We start from the raw sequence: 18,644 nt of genomic DNA, 5'->3' as shown, positions 1-18,644 counted from the left end.
TCAGGATGGAGGCAAAGAAGTTAAAAAAAACACAAAAAACAAAAAGAAGGCAACATTTCAGCAGTCAGGACCTGGCCAAACACCCCTGAATCCATTAGGGGGGTGTCCCAGTCCTGCTCTTATTTAGGAAAGTGCTTAAGTCGCACCACTTTAAGGAGCACTTTAAAAAGCACTGCATCGCAATACAGTAACTGCTTCCATAATTTGGTTGGCTGTATTTGTGTCTTTAACCCTGTACAGCACACATCTTCCTTTTGAGTAGGTTCACATTAGACAAACACATACACCCACCTTTGGCTTTATGTTAAAATAAAAAACACAACTCTCAAATTTCTTGGTACCCACAAAGTTCACAAAGTCTGGTAGCTTTGCATCTCTTAAGATAGGTATAGAGAAAAAAATTAAGCAAAAAATTCTAAAATGTGGTCAATGTGCTCGTGGACCCAATCAGACACCGGTCTCTGCTAATCAGGGATATTATGGCGAAGGATGAGCAGACCTGCCACGAGCTGCAGAACAAAAGACATTAATGAACATAAGCACTGTAAAGTCAGTGGAAGACAAATTCAAAGAGATGGTGCTAGAACGGAGGTAACCTGACCCGTCCTCTGGCATACAGCGACCACTTCACTCTAGATCAGCTTGTCCAGGCCTGGCCTTTCACCTTCGAATAATTACTATCAAGTGTGCAAGTCCAAAGGAAGCAAAAAATAAATACTTCATTACCTACACTGCATTAGGTTGTCACACTAAGAAGCAGGTTTGGAGACACCGTCTGTGATGACCTAAAGTGGTGTCTACTCTACCCCGATGCAAGAGGTACAACTAAAAGGGATGGGACGTGCGAAAGACACAAGTTGTCCAGTAAGTTTTACATCTTTTGGAGAGTCTCTGAGATCCCCATGACTACTCATATCTTGGCGAATATAGGCTAGAAACTGATAATTAAAGATCACTGTTAAACAGGCGAAGGTGTGAAAATATGGTATGGTGTAAATATCAAAGAGGCCAAAACCCAAAACAGCGGCAGGCGTCATTTGGTCGAAATCACCAAAATACATAGAATTTTAGCAGTCAAGAAGTGAATCACAAATAGGGAGACTTTCTGATTCATTTCGCATGTGCACATTTTCCAGCCAGGCAGACGGGGCAGAAGTCCCACACTGGCTGATCACAGCTAAGGGCAGAGGACATGCCCTGCATACATGGAGGACACAGGGTGCCGGCCTGCTGGCTTGTTGCAGTTATCAGCTTTGTGGTAAGTGCCATCATACACAACTTGAACCAAGAACAACGGAATAATGGAACTGTGCAGATGTTCTGCTGCCGAATATATGGAGTCTGAATTTTGACAGTGTAGATTATATTAACCTCGCATTTAACAGCGAAGAGGCTTTGCTCCCCCTGACACCTTACCCTGCAACCAATCACTTAACGAATGGTATCGTTGCAGGCTCTAATGGAACCTCTGCAATTTAAATGGAGTATGCATACTATGGATTAGTAGTTACAGTGGGTTAAAGGCTAATAACCCATCTGCGCTTGAATAATAATCGAGAATACTTAAATACTGCATATGCTAGAGTGGCAACGTTATCCTCAGAGAGTCTCAGCAATTGCACTTATAATAGGTTTTTAAAAAAAAAGCGAGATCCACTTTATAGATCCCTGTTACAAGTTTTGCGAAAGCCTATAACAACAGCTAGTTATGTCAGTGTAACTAAAAACTGTGTAACTAAAAATTGACAAGTGTGCACATATATAACGGTAACGCCCCAACCTACTCAACCGCTACTTCACCCACTGTGGAGAAACGACCAGAAGGGTTTACAAATAAACTTTGTAATTGTCAAGTTGGTCCATGTCATGTATGAGACCTTAAACCTGTTCTGCCTTTTTAGCCAACATCACAGTAAGTAACCTTACGCCTTGAAGCAAACTAGTCAAGAACTCTAGCGCTTGGGTGCCACGACAGATCTTACTGGTAAGCTGCACTACAAGACGTTTTGAGACACAGAATATGCTGCTTTTACTGGGGTAGGGCAGGTTAAACACCAAAGACTAATACAAGACTGGGTCTCACCCGTTACTACTTTAAAATAACTTACCCTATAAACAATAAGCCCCAACTTCTAAAACAATAGGCCTCGCTTCAGCAGACTAGGCTTCCCCTACCACTAGGAGGCAGGGAGGCTGGCCATATGGTATGTCAGACCCTAGTCAGGAGGCCATGGGGCAGGGGCTACAGGACCACAGCCATGGTGGTTGGAGCCCTTTGCCACTGCTGTCCTGGGACGTGTCTTTCTATGGCTTTACGAACTGGGCAAAGTAGAACACTTTTCGTACTTGGCTCTGGGGGTAGCATGGGCGAGCGGTCACAGGCTTTTCAGGGAGGTTAGGGTAGGGGTGCTCAGCAATCATACCACCTCGACACCAGCAAATTAAGATCAACATCCAAACCAGTGCTTCTCTTTGGAGAAAAAACTAGTACTTAAATACACAGAAAACAGAGTTTCACTACACCTTCAAAAACGCATGACTACCTGATTCACGCATGCGCTTGTGCTTTCAGGATCCTCTGCAGACTTATCTAATTACCCATATCTTTGGTCCCCTCCTTCTATAGGTTTCCCCTCCCCTCAGGTTCAGATTTTGAGGTAAGGACTATAGGCAGGTCCACTGGAATTATGCAGCAAGAGAGGGCCAAATTATGTGGCAGGATTGAGTAAATTATGCAGCAAGAAAAGGCAAGTTGTGCAGCATAATATGGCACACTCTGTAATAGTTTTTCTTCATTATTTTTTTATTTTTAAAGTAGATAACACTGCCTGGACACTGGTAGCACTTCATTAGCACCAGTTTAACACCCAAACCAAATATAGCAATAAGCAACAGAAAGCTGACCAGTCCACACTGGTAACTTTTGAACCGTTTGAGCTAGAACCCATTTTTTCTGTTAAAATCTGCACATTATGCAGCAGATGATGGATCATGTGGCAAATGCGGCAAATCTATAACTATGTGAAAATCACTGCACAATCGCATAATTGTACTATAGATGCAGCTCATACTTGCCCCACATCCCATTTGGTCTTAGTACTTAGATTCTAGGGTTTATGCCCTCACGGTCTCTCACCTAGTTCTTGGGAGCAGTGCAGAGCCATGTTCAGCCTTCCCACAGCAGCAGGATCTCATCGGTCACATGGAGCTTCCAAGCAGCACATGCTAGTTTTACAAGGAGCCTGTAGATCACAGCTCACATCTGTTATCCAGGGGTTACTTGAATCACAGCATGGCTCTCTCTGACACTCTGGTAGATAATTGACTCACAGAAACATACACTCACATTCCAGTCAGTAGGTGGCACATCTTCTTGAGCACGACAGTCACACACTTGCAGGTGATGATTTTTTTTTAGCAAGGTGGACCTCGAGACACCTCAGGGGCATCTTTTTGGTCACTTGGTCTTCTGGACCAGTCCTGACCAACTTGGGCAGTGCTGTGGTCACAGAGTCCACTTGTGGGACACACTGGGCATCAGCAGGCGCATATTCCAGCTTCGGTTGAGCCTACCTCCCAGGTACACAGCTGTAGGTGCATTGGTAGCTACACGGGTATAAGTGACAAAGATTGCGTTTATAATCCCAAACTCCCACGGTTCCTTCGGCACCCTTACTTAGGGAGTCTCTATTAGAAGGACCTTATCCCAGGGTCAACATCAGTCCATTCCACGATCAGCTCATCCTGCAGGGTTGGCGCTTCCTTCCCTTGCTCACAGGCAGTTTGTTTTGGGAAACAGGACAGTCCGGTAATTCCTTCTTCAGATTGGACTCCAAGTCATGTTCCCTCTTCTCTGGGGAGTTTTCTGTCAATTTTGCTTTGTAGTCACTGGGAACTTTGCAGAGTACACCAAACTTGGTAGTAGAGATCACATCAACCTGCAACAATGGATCTTGGGCTTCCATCTTTACAGAGATTTCACAGAAGGAGGATGTGTATTCAAGGTCTGCTTCATTGGAACCGTAATGCGTCTGTTCCCTTTTCCTGTGCTCTGGCCAGGTCACCTTTATGACCTGGCCTTTGCCTGCAACGCTGCTCTGCCCAGAAGCACAGTTTCCAGGTAGAGTGCCCAACAAAAAATTACTAACAGGCGTGAGAATACTGCAACCCAGTTATTTATGACCTCCTCACAGAGATGTCTTTGCCTCTTCAAATGATACCTTTCGATAACAACAGATAGTGCAGGACTCACCCTGCATCCCTTGCCATCTGCCTAATGGCAGCTGCAGTCAAGAGACATTTACTGTCCAATGCATCAGACAGGGCCATGGCACTCCTAAAGAAAGCTGGTCTCCTCTTTCCTCTCTACAGTGTCTGGTGTTCACCCCTTCCATCTAGGAGATGTCAGCAATACACCTATGTTATCTGGGGAAGGCAACCTCTCCTCCTGCTTCCACTCTGGTCCATGCTGTGGGCTTCTAAATTGGAACCTACTGGCCTCTATCAATTGTGCATGGCACATTATCACCCTAGCAGTCACGCACACAATGCACTGGATGATGGTGTTCAGGATTTCAAGTTCATCCTGAACAGCCAAACAATAGATGAATGGGCCTGTAAGCACACATTCATATCTCACAGGTAGAAAGATCTGTCACTATAATTCACCAACCATGGTACATTGTCACTGCCATACCCCATGCATGAAGCCCATAACAGGGTTGGTAGTTCTCCCTCAATATGAGAGTACACTTGATGCACTCATCTCGGTTCAAACAAGGACCAGAACTGAAAATCATCAAGGATCGAGCCTAAGTCAGCAGGTACACATGGGTTTAGTGTGTAGCATCACAAAAATCAATCAGGAGCACAGATATATACAGTTTGGGTACGCAAGGCTGGGGACACGGCCATACATCATGCAGAGGACATTCCTGTCCCAACAAGGTGTATGCTTCTTCCAACAACAGTACAGCACTGGTACTATGAGATCTAATCTACAAAGGAAAATTGATTCCCTGAACCCAGGTTGTGTTGTGAAAGACAACTTTAATTGGGGTGCAGTTGGGCCGTGCGACCTCCAGGACCTCATGCTACGGCACCAAGTACATTAATACCAGCTATGCCCTGCTTCACTAATGGTTTCTTCATCTGCAAACCCACTGGATGTGCTTCAGACTGTTTCATAGACTTGTCAACAGAGTACAAGGCACTGCTGTATTGGGCATGAACAAAATAATTACCCCCAAAAATAACAGAACTTGAGTACAAACCCTTCACCAAACTGTATGGAGGCTGGCTGTTGGTATCACCAACTTCATAGTGGAGGGGCAAAGGCCTTTTGCCGGTTTTCCTGTCAGAGGTGATTACACTGGATGAGATGTCTCATACTCGGGAACTCGCACCTTGCCCTAAACGTATGTTCTAGAATTGTGATTATGTGTTATGCATGGAGACAGTACCCTATATGAAGGATATCTCCTGACAGGACACACTTCACCGCTCATTAAATGGTGATTACATGCAGCAGGTGAAGGCCATTCCTTTATGTAAATGGAGCAGCTCTGGAGCTTGTGCCTTGGAGACCCCTTTGTAGGTTCGACTTCGTCTCGTCCTATGCATCAATCTACATTAATCCCACAAATTAGAATTTAAGTTGGAGAAAATGGGGCCCTACCAGCAAAAATGACTAGTTCAAATGGGCTCCATCAGTAATGCAGCCTGACAATGCTGATTTGTGCTCTTTACGGCAGATGATACTTAATTGCTTACAAAGCTAAGATGTTTCCCGCCAAGGCTGGGCCAGGAAGGGATATACAGTGCCTACTTTGCGCAAGATACCATAATTTTAGATAACCCAATAGGTCTTCAAAATCATTGAGAGTGACGTAACCTTAGTGCCAAGAAATCACCTAAAAATGAACTCTTCAACTAGAAAAGTAATGACATTTAGGAAGAAGTAGAGTCCCATAAATAATTAATAGAAATTAGATGGGGAAAAAATTGAAGTTGTAAATAATTATAAATATCTAGGTGGTGAGCTTCGCACTCAATTTATCCAGGAATGAGCATGTTAAGTGTATGGTTGTCTGAGGGTATACAATGCAACATTGAACTACAAAGAGGTAAAACCTCTACAGAAACATAAATTCACATATATAATGCTGAGAGGTTAGCCTCCTGTCCCATGGCTCTAAAACATTGCCACAAGTAAAAGATTAGAGGTAGCTGAGATGTCCATCTCGACAAAATTGGTTAGCTTTGTTCATAGAGATGTCCAATCCTGCACTGATTGGAGCTAGATAGGCAAAACAAACATAAAATAGAAATACCATGCAAGGCTCCTTGCCATAAAAAAACACGGCTTGGCAAGGACATAAAGGTATATTATAAAAGGAGCAGGTGAGGAGGCGCCATCTGATTAAGAATTCAAAATAAATGGAAATGTGGGCACCTTAGTAAGTAATCTAAGGAGGATAATCGAAGTCTCCAAACACATTTAACATTCATAACAAAGAATTCAAGTAGAAAGGATGAGCTCATGCACTGGGAAAAATGTGAAAAATCCAGGCACCTAATATCTGTTGCAAGGTCGGGGCCAAGAAGTGTTTACTAACTTTACAACTGTAATACGTTAGGCACTGGATGCAGAGACTGGAGCAAGAATCCCCGTTATAACTTATAGGAATTTGTTCAAACATCCCGTAGATGGAAAGGGTATGCACGTTGTGTTTGCTTACAGTATAAACCATATTACGATTTTTTTTTAGAGCTCTCACCAAAGAAAATTTATATATTACTTACAACCTATTTTTAGGAATACTCGCATAAGAAAGGTGAAAGAAAAGCTGCCATGCATGATAAGAGACAACTTTATTTTGTGTGGGAACTTACATACAGTTTTAAAAATAGTTTTTAATTTAATGTAATACTGTTAAATTAATTCAGGAAATTACTTTGGAAAATGTTTACATTTTATGTATCTTAAGAAAGTGTTTTAAGTTTCTATAATGAATCGCTGACTGTCTGATATTGTTCGTAGTACATGGTATGTACGGCAACTTTGTTGGCATTTATCAAACCAAACCAAAAAAAAGTGTTACAAAAAAAAAAAAAAACACTTGGTCAAAAAAAAAAAAAACTGTTGCCCATGGGGTCTGTATGTCGGCATGCCCCATTAGTGGACAGACAAACCTCAGAGTCCCTGCCCACTGAACATGAATAATGAAATGGTGCTTGTGAGGGAAAGTCTTTTATTTACAAGGTAAATGGCAGGGCGGAATTACAGCACAAGGTAGCTTTAGAAATTCATTTTTAGTTCTTGGCTAGACAGCGCATGCACTGTCTCAAAGAGACATGTTCTATTTAATATGTGGCTTCAGCCCAACCACAAGCTTACCATTTGCTAGCTCCATTGTCACTCTAAAATCCTTTGTCCCCATTTGTTCATGACATGCATGTGTCATGCCTCTTCCTGTGTTTAGCCCTCCCCAAGATCATGGACCAAGTACTAGTATGCATCCGCTGCTCCAGTTTTAGGAGCTACTTTCTTCTTTGTCTGTGAGCATTCCACAAGAGTGCTCTGATTATCTGTCGCTCTGCCTCCTACCTCATGCTCCCAACCCTGTGACTTCTTTTCAAAGCAGATCGGCTTTTAAAGCAAACACAAACATAGCAATACAAACTCTGTATAGCCAGACAGCAAGTAATTTGTGTGTACATTAAGGCCCTGATTCTAACCCCGGCGGTCTTTGACCGCCGGGGCGAGGGTCGGCGGGAGCACCGCCGACAGGCCGGCGGTGCCCCGCAGGGCATTCTGACCGCGGCGCTTTGGCCGCGGTCAGAAAGGGTAAACCAGCGGTCTCCCGCCGGTTTACCGCTGCCCTTAGAATCCCCCATGGCGGCGCTGCTTGCTGCGCCGCCATGGGGGATTCTGACACCCCCTACCGCCATCCTGTTCCTGGCGGTTCGCCCGCCAGGAACAGGATGGCAGTAGGGGGTGCCGCGGGGCCCCTGGGGGCCCCTGCCGTGCCCATGCCAATGGCATGGGCACGGCAGGGGCCCCCGTAAGAGGGCCCCGCAAAGTATTTCAGTGTCTGCCTTGCAGACACTGAAATACGCGACGGGTGCCACTGCACCCGTCGCACCTTCCCACTCCGCCGGCTCGATTACGAGCCGGCATCCTCGTGGGAAGGGAGTTTTTCCCTGGGCTGGCGGGCGGTCTTTTGGAGACCGCCCGCCAGCCCAGGGAAAAACTCATAATACCCTCCGCGGTCTTCTGACCGCGGAGCGGTATTATGGGGGCGGAATTCTGGCGGGCGGCCTCCGCCGCCCGCCAGGATTAGAATCAGCCCCTAAATGTCTTATGAAGATAGAACTAGAAACAGTGCTCGCAAACCATCTTCAACAGTGTTTTTTGACATCATTTGTGTCAAAAAAGCATTCTGCTATTAGACTGAATAGGCCTACTGGCTTTGGCTATGATTGTTTTATCGGCAATCAAAGGCACCACTGACAAGGCTGGGGTATTACGAGCCTAAGATGCTGACACAGTATCCAGTTCCATTGAGCAGAGAAAAATTGAAAGTGAAACTAGGGTTCGTACTTTTAAAAGACTTGGCTCAGGGTCCAATGAGGGAAGCGATTGGTGTTTGCAGAAGATTGATCAGTTTCAGAAGCAACCAATCAGAGTCAGCTGGTTGTTAGCCAATCCGAGCCTGTGATGCAACTCGGATCTTACGAAAAATCATGGTGCTTTGCTCCGTTTCCAGCTGCTACCTGGCCAACTCTCAGCATCTTTCAAAGTACTGCTGCTTGGAAAAGTAAAACTGCATCAGCTTGTACAGTCCTGGCTCATGGCAGGTGCACATTCCAAGGCAATGGTGGCAGTTTGGGGTTGCATCTGTTGTGAAGTCCTGCACCCTCTTGCAGAGTTCACATTGGCTGTGAGCATAAGTTCTTGACCTTGAAAAACCCCAAGCATTTTGGAAGCCATAAACAGAATAAAATATTTAATGTGTGCAACTCAGGATCTACAAATTGCAAGTTATTCGTTATGTTTTACACTTCTGCACAGCCCATGCAGTGATCTCAAACAGTGGTTAATTTGTAAATAAAAACGTGCCTGTGCCGAAAGCTCTCCTCCAAAACACGTGGCTGCTGTATTTAAATTTGCGAGCACGGAATACTGAGGCTGCGTAATCCTAAAGACACCTCCAGCTTCTTTAATCTATTTACAGCCACTCCCTACCCCTTCAGCTCACTCTTAGAGCTTTCTGCTTTCTCCCTTTGTGATGCCTTTCCGTCTTTCTTTGCTCCGTCTTTCCAATTTGTGTCTTTTGCTCGCAGTAATTGCTTGATGCAGATAAATAAGTGCCGGCCCTCAAAAATAAGTGCTGGTGCCCACCTACCGGCAACCAGTGGCTCAAATTAAGCACTGATCTCAAGTACTCCAGCACTGGTGTGAAAGTGCTCAGCGAAAGTTGACTTCCTGCAATTAAATACTTTAATAACTTCGGCATTCCTCGGCCATCTTTCACATTCATTTTTGGTAATGTCCTATAGCGGATTCTGTGGGCGCCGGCAATGTCTTGGCCTGAAAAGCTTTTTCCTTCTAACACATGCAGTCCCAAAACAAGAATTGGCGACTAACAGTTCGATGTGCACACATCTCTTGTTTTCATGAGAGGCTCTGCCTCCTTTAGCCAGAGCGCACATGCTTTTCTTCGCATTAGGAGTGCCCCAGGATGTCTGCTTAATTGCCTTTATATGGCCAGAACTACTTCATGCTCTGGCATTACAGTGTAAAGTATCCGATATCACGCATGGCTCGGGTTACCAGAAGGCTCCATATTGTTGTTAGCATTGAAAATCATCTGCATTTGTAATACCCGGACGCCCTGAGTCAATCCCCTAGCTTAAGGAGTTAGTGCATTTATGTACTTATGTTCTCGGTTTAGTTTAGTTGAAGGGGAAAGTAACCAGTGAATTTCGGACCCTTTGTGTTGTTCGATTACTTTTTTGCATCAGGATGGTGTGAGTATATTAAATCGCAGTGGTCCGATGATCTCTGTTCACTTGCTCTATCCCTTTAGTCTAAAGGCTGCTGTGGTTTCAGTGGGAGCCATGATGCGACGTTGTTTACGCACAAAAGTAACATCTCCCTTTCCTTATGTTAGAGTGTGTACTACATCTAGACAAGCACTTTCCCTCCGTTTGGTGTATGGCTTTAAAATAAATGCAGGTATGTGAAAGGGGGGCTATGGAGAGATTAGTGGCACATTTGCCAGGTGGTGTTGAGGATCCGAGGAAGTGGTCATGGGGTGGGGGGGGGGGGGGCACCAAGAAAAGACTGTTGCACAGGGCGCCACCAACAACGCTAAAGCCGGCCCTGCTTCTGTGCACTTCATAGATCCCTGTCTTAATGGTTTCTGCTGCCGTGCGACCTTTAATCTTCATGTACTTGACTGTTACAATTCCATTGAATTCAAATTGTAACTGGGAGTTGGTTATTGATGCCTAATAATGTATGCTGGCCTGAGTTGGTATTTTTTGTTTCAGCGCTAAACGTTAAGGTGTATGTTTCCCTGGCCACATTTTGTTCAGCTTCCTAAATTCAGACATGGCAACAGTGTGTAACATAATTCGATCTGTGAACTGGCATTTCACCAAGGGCTATGTTTCACTGGGTTTATGAAAATTGTCAGCCACTTTCCAGTACTGAGAGAACCTGTGCATCGAGTTCGTGTACTATTCATTCATTTAATTTTATTATCTATTGTGAAGCTAGCTAGCAGAAATGTTTCATTTGAGGTCAACACAAGAGTAAAGAAAAAGAGTCGCTCCGCTAGATGGCGCTGTTACCAAGCTCCATCACTGCTTGGCGTCAACACCACTCTGCCTAGAAGTCTCCCAGTTGCGTTTTACGTCTCGCAAAACCTGGCCCAAAAATCAAGTTTGCCTTTTGCTGGAGGAGACATGTTTAATGTCACGCTTTCATAGCGGGCTGGCTAGTTCATTTTAATCGCACCTTGTTTTGAAGCTTTCCCGGTTGCTACCTTCAAAGGCAGTTAGCGAAATGTTAACAAACCAAGTGACAGCTAGGTTTACAATCAGATTCGGTCAGTTTGAAAGCGCTGTCTGGGCCTTCTTTCCTTCCAACCTAATTTGAAGGAAGACATGCATTTTCGGCAAGTAGCCCCCATACTCGCAAGGTTCGTGGTACGTCATGGAACTGTTTAAAGAGACAACAAAAATAACGGCTTGTGGTGGGCGGAGGTGGGGGTTGGGATAGGGGGTAAGAAGTGAGAGGGTCCTGGAAGGAGGAAGCCCGTACCTGTTCATATTTCTCGAGCTCTGTGTGGTAGATCTGTCGTATCTGAGAAAGTTTGGCTCTGTAGTCGGAATGCTCCACGGAATTGTCGGAGCCGGCTCCCCCAGATGCGGCGGCGGCTGCAGCGGCGGCCGCTGAGCCCCCGCCTTTTTCGGGCCCCGCTACCCCTTCCGCCAGCAGCATGTTGTCCAACCGCATCAACTGGGGGTCTGTGGGCTCCTCCTCCTGGGCTCCTCGAATACTCAGGACTGCAAAGAAATTAGGAGAAAGGCACACATGAGTAAAGAAGATTCCCAACGATACAAACGTTCAACAATTATAAAGCCTGAGATACAAATTAATGTGACAGTTAAGAATGCCAAGCTTGAGAGCTTGATCCCAGAGGTGATACTCACTCCTAATGAGTGAGACTCGAATTTTACACAAAAAATTATAACAGTACAGAGAAATTGATTTGCGCTGTACTTTCAGTGGACCTGGGGGCAACACACATCTTTCAAAACATTTGCTTAATGATAACATTATTAGACCAGAAAGTAGTCAAGAACAGAGAATACCCAATAGTGTTCTTTTTATCAACCTGAGGAGGAATGGCCGAGACAGGATGAAAGGGAGTCGTTTATACCACCATAAGAGGTGTGTGCTTGTTGAAAGTAATTTAGACGTTCTAAATAGATGTTCTTTATTCTGATCACTCTAGTATGTATGGCCTACATTGTTCCAAAATGGACAGATGTATACCAGATTTTAAGAATATCTACAAGACATGTAATTACATATATTCCAATCAATGGGTAATTCCATAGAATATCTCGACAACCTGGCATGCATCCAGTCTTCGAGAACCAGTGTTGGATTCTCCCTTAAAGAGGACCAAACAGTTTATTTATTAACAACTTATTTTTATTCAAATATACTTGATTGTACATTAAACATGATATCGATATGCTGCACAAAATGGCTCTGTAATATAAGGCATTAAACTATAATGTAACTAGTAACACTTCCTACCATACCTAACATCACAACAAGCCTACAGTAGTTCAAATAATTTATTAAGCAATGGCAAAAACAATCGGTCTCTGCAATACGAGAACCATTGGCTTTGTCAATGTCAAGGCAATCTTTAGTACTTAAGAAAGGTAGTGTACTTTCAGCTTGCAGCAAAGGACAGACTGGAGTCCAGAGAGTACAGTGTCCTGGTATGAAGTGTTCTGTCGATAGAAGGCGGTGTAGGCTTTCAGGGGCAGTATTCTGTACTGGGCGCTGTGCATGCAGTATTGGGGGACTGGGAATGGAGTCTCCTAGGGCTTCACATGGCATACTGGGTTCGAGAACTGTGCACTGTATTCTAAGTGGCAGAGTGTGGTTTTATGTTGAGCTGTTGTCTATAGCTTGGGGTGTTGCGCATGACGTATTGAGAGTTAAGAGACGGTATTGTCAGGAGGTACTGGACGGTCTTCTTTAGTAGAAAGCATTCTAGGGACTATGCATGAAGAAGCAGGGTTATGGGGTAATCTTGTATTCTAGGGAGCAGGATACAGTATCCTGAGTGCTGTCTATTCAGTATCCAGGAGTAGGTAGGCAGTAGACTCTATCCAGGGTACCACTACATGTAGTATGTGTGTGTGGAGTGGGTAGTGGAGGGTGTTCTGAGGTACAGTGTATTGTTTCTAATGGGGCTCCTCAGGTTTGATCTTTATGGGCAGTATGTAATCTCCTGGGTGCCCTGCATGAAGCACTTGAGCTATGGGGTAATCCTGTCTTCCAGGGAGCAGGAGACAGTATCCTGGGTGCTGTGCATTCAGCATAGAGGACTAGGAGGGCAGTAGACTGTGTTCATGGTACCACTGCATGTGTTATGTGTGTAGAAGGCAGCAGAGGGAGTACTGAACTGCACTGTGGTCTTCCTTGGGGTCCCTGGGGCAAAGTCTTCTAGGGGCTGTAGGCAGTATCCTGAGTGCTGTGCATGCAGCACTGGGAAGTAGGGTCAGTAGGCTGTGTCCACAGTAACAGTCCATATAGTATGTTTGTGTAGGGGGCAGTAGAGGGGGTACTAAAATGTAGCATTTTGTTTCCTTGCGGTCCCTGGGATATGGTCTTCTGGGGGCTGTAGGCAGCATCCTGGCTTGTGGAGGGATGGCTGTGCATGACTTATTGCGAGGTAGGGGACAGTTCACTGCCTCCTGTGGACAGTGGAAGTTCTCCTAAGGTGGCAGTGGGCTGGGTACAGAGATTGCAGACTAATGCTGAAGGTGGGGTGGTAGATAGTGTCTTGGAGTGCAGTGTACTGAAGACATCCTACACAAGCTGGGGGTGTCATGTCCCTAGAGAGTGCCCCAGGCATGTCTTACCCTGCCAGCCCTCTGAAGAGGAACTTGATGGCCATGAGAAAAGTCCAGAGCTTTGCGCTCTCCATCTGGGAGCCCATGGTGGTGTAGGGGCCAGCGGCAATGGGACACAGGTGAGCCATGAAAAGGGCAGAGCAATTATGGACTGGAGCCAGGCCCACTTCCAAGCCCCACCCCCTCTGCAACCGGCACCCGCCCGCCATTTTAGAATGGAGGCTCTGTCCCCATGCAGTACCGTAGCAAAGAAAACAAGGAGTATTTCAATTCCTTACAAAATGCGCCGTATATGACCATACAGTTTGGAAAATGTTTTTTACATACTTAATGTATAAAGTTGTTAAATCATTAATATCCTTACTATCACAACATTCTGTGTATACTTAAAGAGGTGGCACGGGCAGCGCCACGGATGGCAAAGGGCTGAATAGAAAGAAAATGAGTGCTCACTAATAAAATGGTTAAAGCAGGGTTGAGGGGGTTAGTGTGGCAAGCAGCGACGGGCGGGAGGAGGGGATGGCACAGGGGATTAAGGAAGATGCAATAGGACTGATCGTGTCAACTGCTTTTCAAGTAAGAAAAAAGTAGTTCTTGCACAGATGTTAAAATAATGACCAGTGTATTTACATAGTACTTGGTCCCTGCTCTTGAGGAGGCTAAACACAGCAAGAGGCATGACAAATGCATGCCATGGACAAATGGGGAGAAACAATGGCAGAGTGACAATGGAGCCAGCAAATGAGAAGCTTGTGGGTGGGCTGTAAGCCCACAAAGTATATACATGCCTCGAAGTCATGCCGTGACCTAAAAATATGATCCCAATGTTAAAGAAAATGATGAAAGCAACATACAAGTGAACATTATTACAATATATTCTCTTGTAAATGTCAATAAAATGTATAACAAATGTGCTAGTTCTTATTTACATCCTTCAAATGGAACATAGACCTTTTACGTGAACATATAATAATCATATTTTCAACACAATATTTCACAAACATTTCGCTTGAAATTCCTGATCTTTATGATGCGTTTTGGCTTCAATGGAACACAGTCCCAAGACTAGATCTGTTGAATACTTTTAAGCTTCTGTTCGCAAACATAGCAGGCATCACAGGATACTAAAATAAATTCTAAAATTTTATAGTAAGCAACATTGGATACTCCTCAGTGCATACATTAAAACTGCTCCAGCTGCAATTGATGTGAAATCTCTTTTATATAATATGAACATAAAACTGACGTAGCGATTTTGTCTATTTGTTAAGTAACATGAAGTAAACATTAAAATAAACGAAACAAGAATGGAAACCACAAAACCCTTCAATCCCACAAAAACATGAAAAATGCAGGTTAAGAGAGGCACAGGCAAGTTGGAACTTGCTCAAGGTAAAATGTTTTGTAGTGCTGTAAACAAAAAGAGATGCTCTGACCAAATTCAATAGTACTCAATTTATTGTGAATGGAAGGCACACAAGTTGGATTGGCCTAGTTCGGCTTTGAATGGTGACCTGCTGATCACACCAGTTGTTAATGGTGAGAGTTTATCTGACTGTGCAGTCATGGCCTCTGAGGGAATGGGTAAGGGAAAGAGGCAATCAATTCAACGCTTCAATGTGAATAGGGGGTATGGTGTTAATTTAAATGCAGAGTTCTCTCTCTCTCCTGCACCAGACAAGACTGTGGCATATCCCCAGTGCCCATTAAAAGCCAGTGATGCTGACAGCTGATCCCTGGTGTCTAGAAGCACAGATAAGGCAACATGTATGCCTCTAAATAAAAAAGATGCAAAATAAACTACTCAAAGAGGCTCCTTTGAGCATCCACAAGGTACTTGAGTGCCAAAAACAGCACTTTTCACATAACCACTGTTGGTGTTGTGGAAATGTACGTAGGTTGGGTGCACTTATGAATACTGAACAACTGTCAGTATTGTGAGATTGCCAGAGTGATAAGTTTATGGTTAGGATTAATACTTGTCTTCATGGGGCACCCTGTAGGCAAAATGTGGGTATTCACATACCAGGGTTAGGTAGTTTCCCACTTTGAAACAATTGCAAATTTACCTTAGTGAAAGGCAGAAGTAGGTGCCCTTCCAGAGACTCAACGAGGGAAAGGCATACTCCTACATTTAATGGGGCACTTGGAAAGGGGTTTCTTCATGTGAAAAACACATTTTGCACCAGAGGGAAAAAAGTAATACACCGATGTTGATTTCTGCATCATTTACACATGCAGAAATTTCATCTGCTGTAATGCATAAAGTATACAACCACTGAAGATGTCTGAATCACTAAAATCTACTTAAAACATAAAAAACACTTTTTGGGAGCAGATTTCCAACTTTTTACTGTGGGATTTGTGGGGCAGCCCATAGATCAGCAGGTAAATTGATTCTTTTATAGTGCTAAAGAATAACTTTTACACAGCACTTCACGATGCACTTCTGATATTTATAAGCATTGTAAATAAAAGGTGCTATTGTTACACGGTTAAATGGTACTCAATTTACAACCTTCAAAAGGATGAAAGGCTACATCAGGCTCACCGGATTCAACCTTGTGAACTGAGGAACACTGCACATGCCGGTAGCAAGCATTTAACACAGAGGCGATTTTCTGACTTGAACATAGCAGCACAAGTGTCACCTTAAGGTGAAACAAGTTTGAGGACAAGGGTAAACCACGTCTGGTGGCTTTCAGTCATAAATATAACAGATCTTTCACATGCCAATTGTTGCCAAATCTGCAGCCCTTAATTGCGCTGTTCGATTCCTGCTGCTATTTTAATGATGTGGTATAACATGAGCCCTAGACAGGGAGGAGTGTGAAGGGGGAGGGCAGGGAGAGAGACAGCGATAGAGAGGAGGGCAGAGAGAGAGAGAAAGAGAAGAGAGGAGGGCAGGGAGAGAGAGAAGAGAGGAGGGTAGGGAGAAAGAAGAGAGAGAGAGGGTGTGTGTGTGTCTGTGAGAGAGAGAGAGATAGAGAAAGAGAGTGAAAAAAATAAGGGCACTCTACCACCTTTAACCATCAGTTGATGTCTCAGGGCTTCGACCATGGCACAAATCAACCTTTGTGGTAATCAAGATGCCACACCCTTAGGTTGGTGCAGGTCGGTCTAGAATGACGTATAAATGGCCAATATGTACAAACATAAATGTGAGTGGTGTGGTTTGTAGTATGGCTGAAAACATGGGCAAATTATTTTATTTAATGTAGAGAATGTGCTTCCTGTTTTAAGCCAGTTGGTGACAGCATAGGCAAGAAAAGGGCATATCAAGTGAGGCAAGGAACGTTGAGGGACATGGGCTTGGTTATCAATGGGCACGACCAACTGAAGTATGTGATTCTGTGACTGCTGAGCTCCCGCATATTTATGGATTTGCTATATTTGCCACATAACCCTTCAAATGAAGCATAATTTATAGATTTTACAAAAAAAAAAAATATGTTACTATCTAAACATGCGGCAACATGTACTGCTGCACCGTGGTAGGCCCATCACAAAAGTTAGCTCGTCACCTTTCAGTTAAGTATTACTGTATTTGAGTGTTAAGCTGTTGTTAATGAAGTGAAATCTTTGTCAAGGTAGCGTTAACATATATATAAAAGACAAAATAGTGTAGTAATACTGTCAGAAAATGTGCCGCATTACGCTGCATAATTTGCCATTTCCTGCAGCATAATTTGATCACCACCTGCCGCATAATTCCAGTGGATCTGTCAACAAAACAAAAATGATTACATTTTTTTTGTATACAATGCAGCTAGGAGATATAGAATTTATCCTCAAGTGATTTTGTGTACTTTTTAGATGTATAATAGTCCCTCGTGTAATATATTGCAAGCACTCCTTAAGAGGTTGAATAACGAACTAATAGCATGAGGTGAAAAAGATTACTGCTCTGAGTGTTGCTACACTCTACTCTGTATAATTTAAAGCAGGGTTCTTTAAAGAGAACCCCATTAGCTACTGGTATCAAGCTGTGTGCGGCCCAGTCTATTAAATTAAAAGCTTTTGTTTCTCTGAAGTAATATATGCATATCAAAATTGAAAAGTATGTACTCGAAATTAAAATGTGTGCATCTTTGGAACTCCTAACCTGATGTTTGGAGAAAAAATGAGTGCATTTCCAAAATATATTTAATGCTGATATTTAAGTGATAAATTAGTTGGAAGATGTATTGCTAATATTATTACATTGGAGCCAGTTGCACTGCTGCTATGATTGCTAGGTACTACCTATGTAAAGGCATTCCAAACTGACAAACCCCTTCTAGGGTTGAGCGTAAAGTGCTCTGACCCTGCTGTAATCTCTCTATGGGCTTGTAACCCGACCCCTGCATGCCCAGGAGTTTGGTTGGTTTGTGGGCTTGCCTTTTAAAATTCACTTGCATTCATTAGTGGAAAACATGCATACGTCATGCCTTTTCCGGTGTGTAGCCCTCCTCGAGTGCACTGGCCAACTACTGAAAACATATGAGACTCCATGTTTTCCATGTGGTTTCTGGACTACTTTTTTTTTATTTATTTCCTATGCAGCGCGATCTCACAGTAGTCGAGCGCTCTGCATCACATCGACCCTGTTAAATGGATAATTGCATTTTTCCCGATAGTACATTTGACTGCGAGCGAACTTCTGTTTTACTTTTTATTTTCAATGTATGTGGCAAGAAATGTGCAGTTTGGAATTTATAACGCAAATAGCTCTTACTCAAGCAAATGCAAGACCCATTGCATTGCAAATGCTTGTTTAACGTTACTGCTGGCAACCCTGCCTGCTGTATGGAGGAGTTTTCCGGTGTTATTCTTGCAAAGGGTGGACACTAATGTAGTCTTGTCTGATGTGGTGACTATTATAACACAACAATACTAATAATATAAACAGTTCTGGATGATTTTTATTGAACATAAGTAGCTCTTACTAAAGAAAGGATTGGAGGCCTGTGTTTTAAAGTAACACA

General features: G+C 43.7%; 1 protein-coding gene across 6 annotated transcripts in view; it reads right to left on the bottom strand.

Annotated features, from left to right (window-relative positions):
• Positions 1-18,644, bottom strand: part of PBX1 (PBX homeobox 1) — a 385,571-nt gene that overhangs the window by 119,497 nt on the left and 247,430 nt on the right. For all 6 annotated transcript variants that reach the window (XM_069231494.1, XM_069231492.1, XM_069231493.1 and 3 more), the window contains exon 3: positions 11,336-11,580. In XM_069231494.1, coding sequence (XP_069087595.1) covers positions 11,336-11,580 — 245 coding nt within the window. The remainder of the gene's footprint in view (positions 1-11,335; positions 11,581-18,644) is intronic.

This window comes from Pleurodeles waltl, chromosome 4_2 (genome assembly GCF_031143425.1).
Source record: "Pleurodeles waltl isolate 20211129_DDA chromosome 4_2, aPleWal1.hap1.20221129, whole genome shotgun sequence".
NCBI classification, from domain to species: domain Eukaryota; kingdom Metazoa; phylum Chordata; class Amphibia; order Caudata; family Salamandridae; genus Pleurodeles; species Pleurodeles waltl.
Note: the sequence above shows the minus strand (reverse complement) of the source record. Positions and strands in the feature narration are given on the sequence as shown.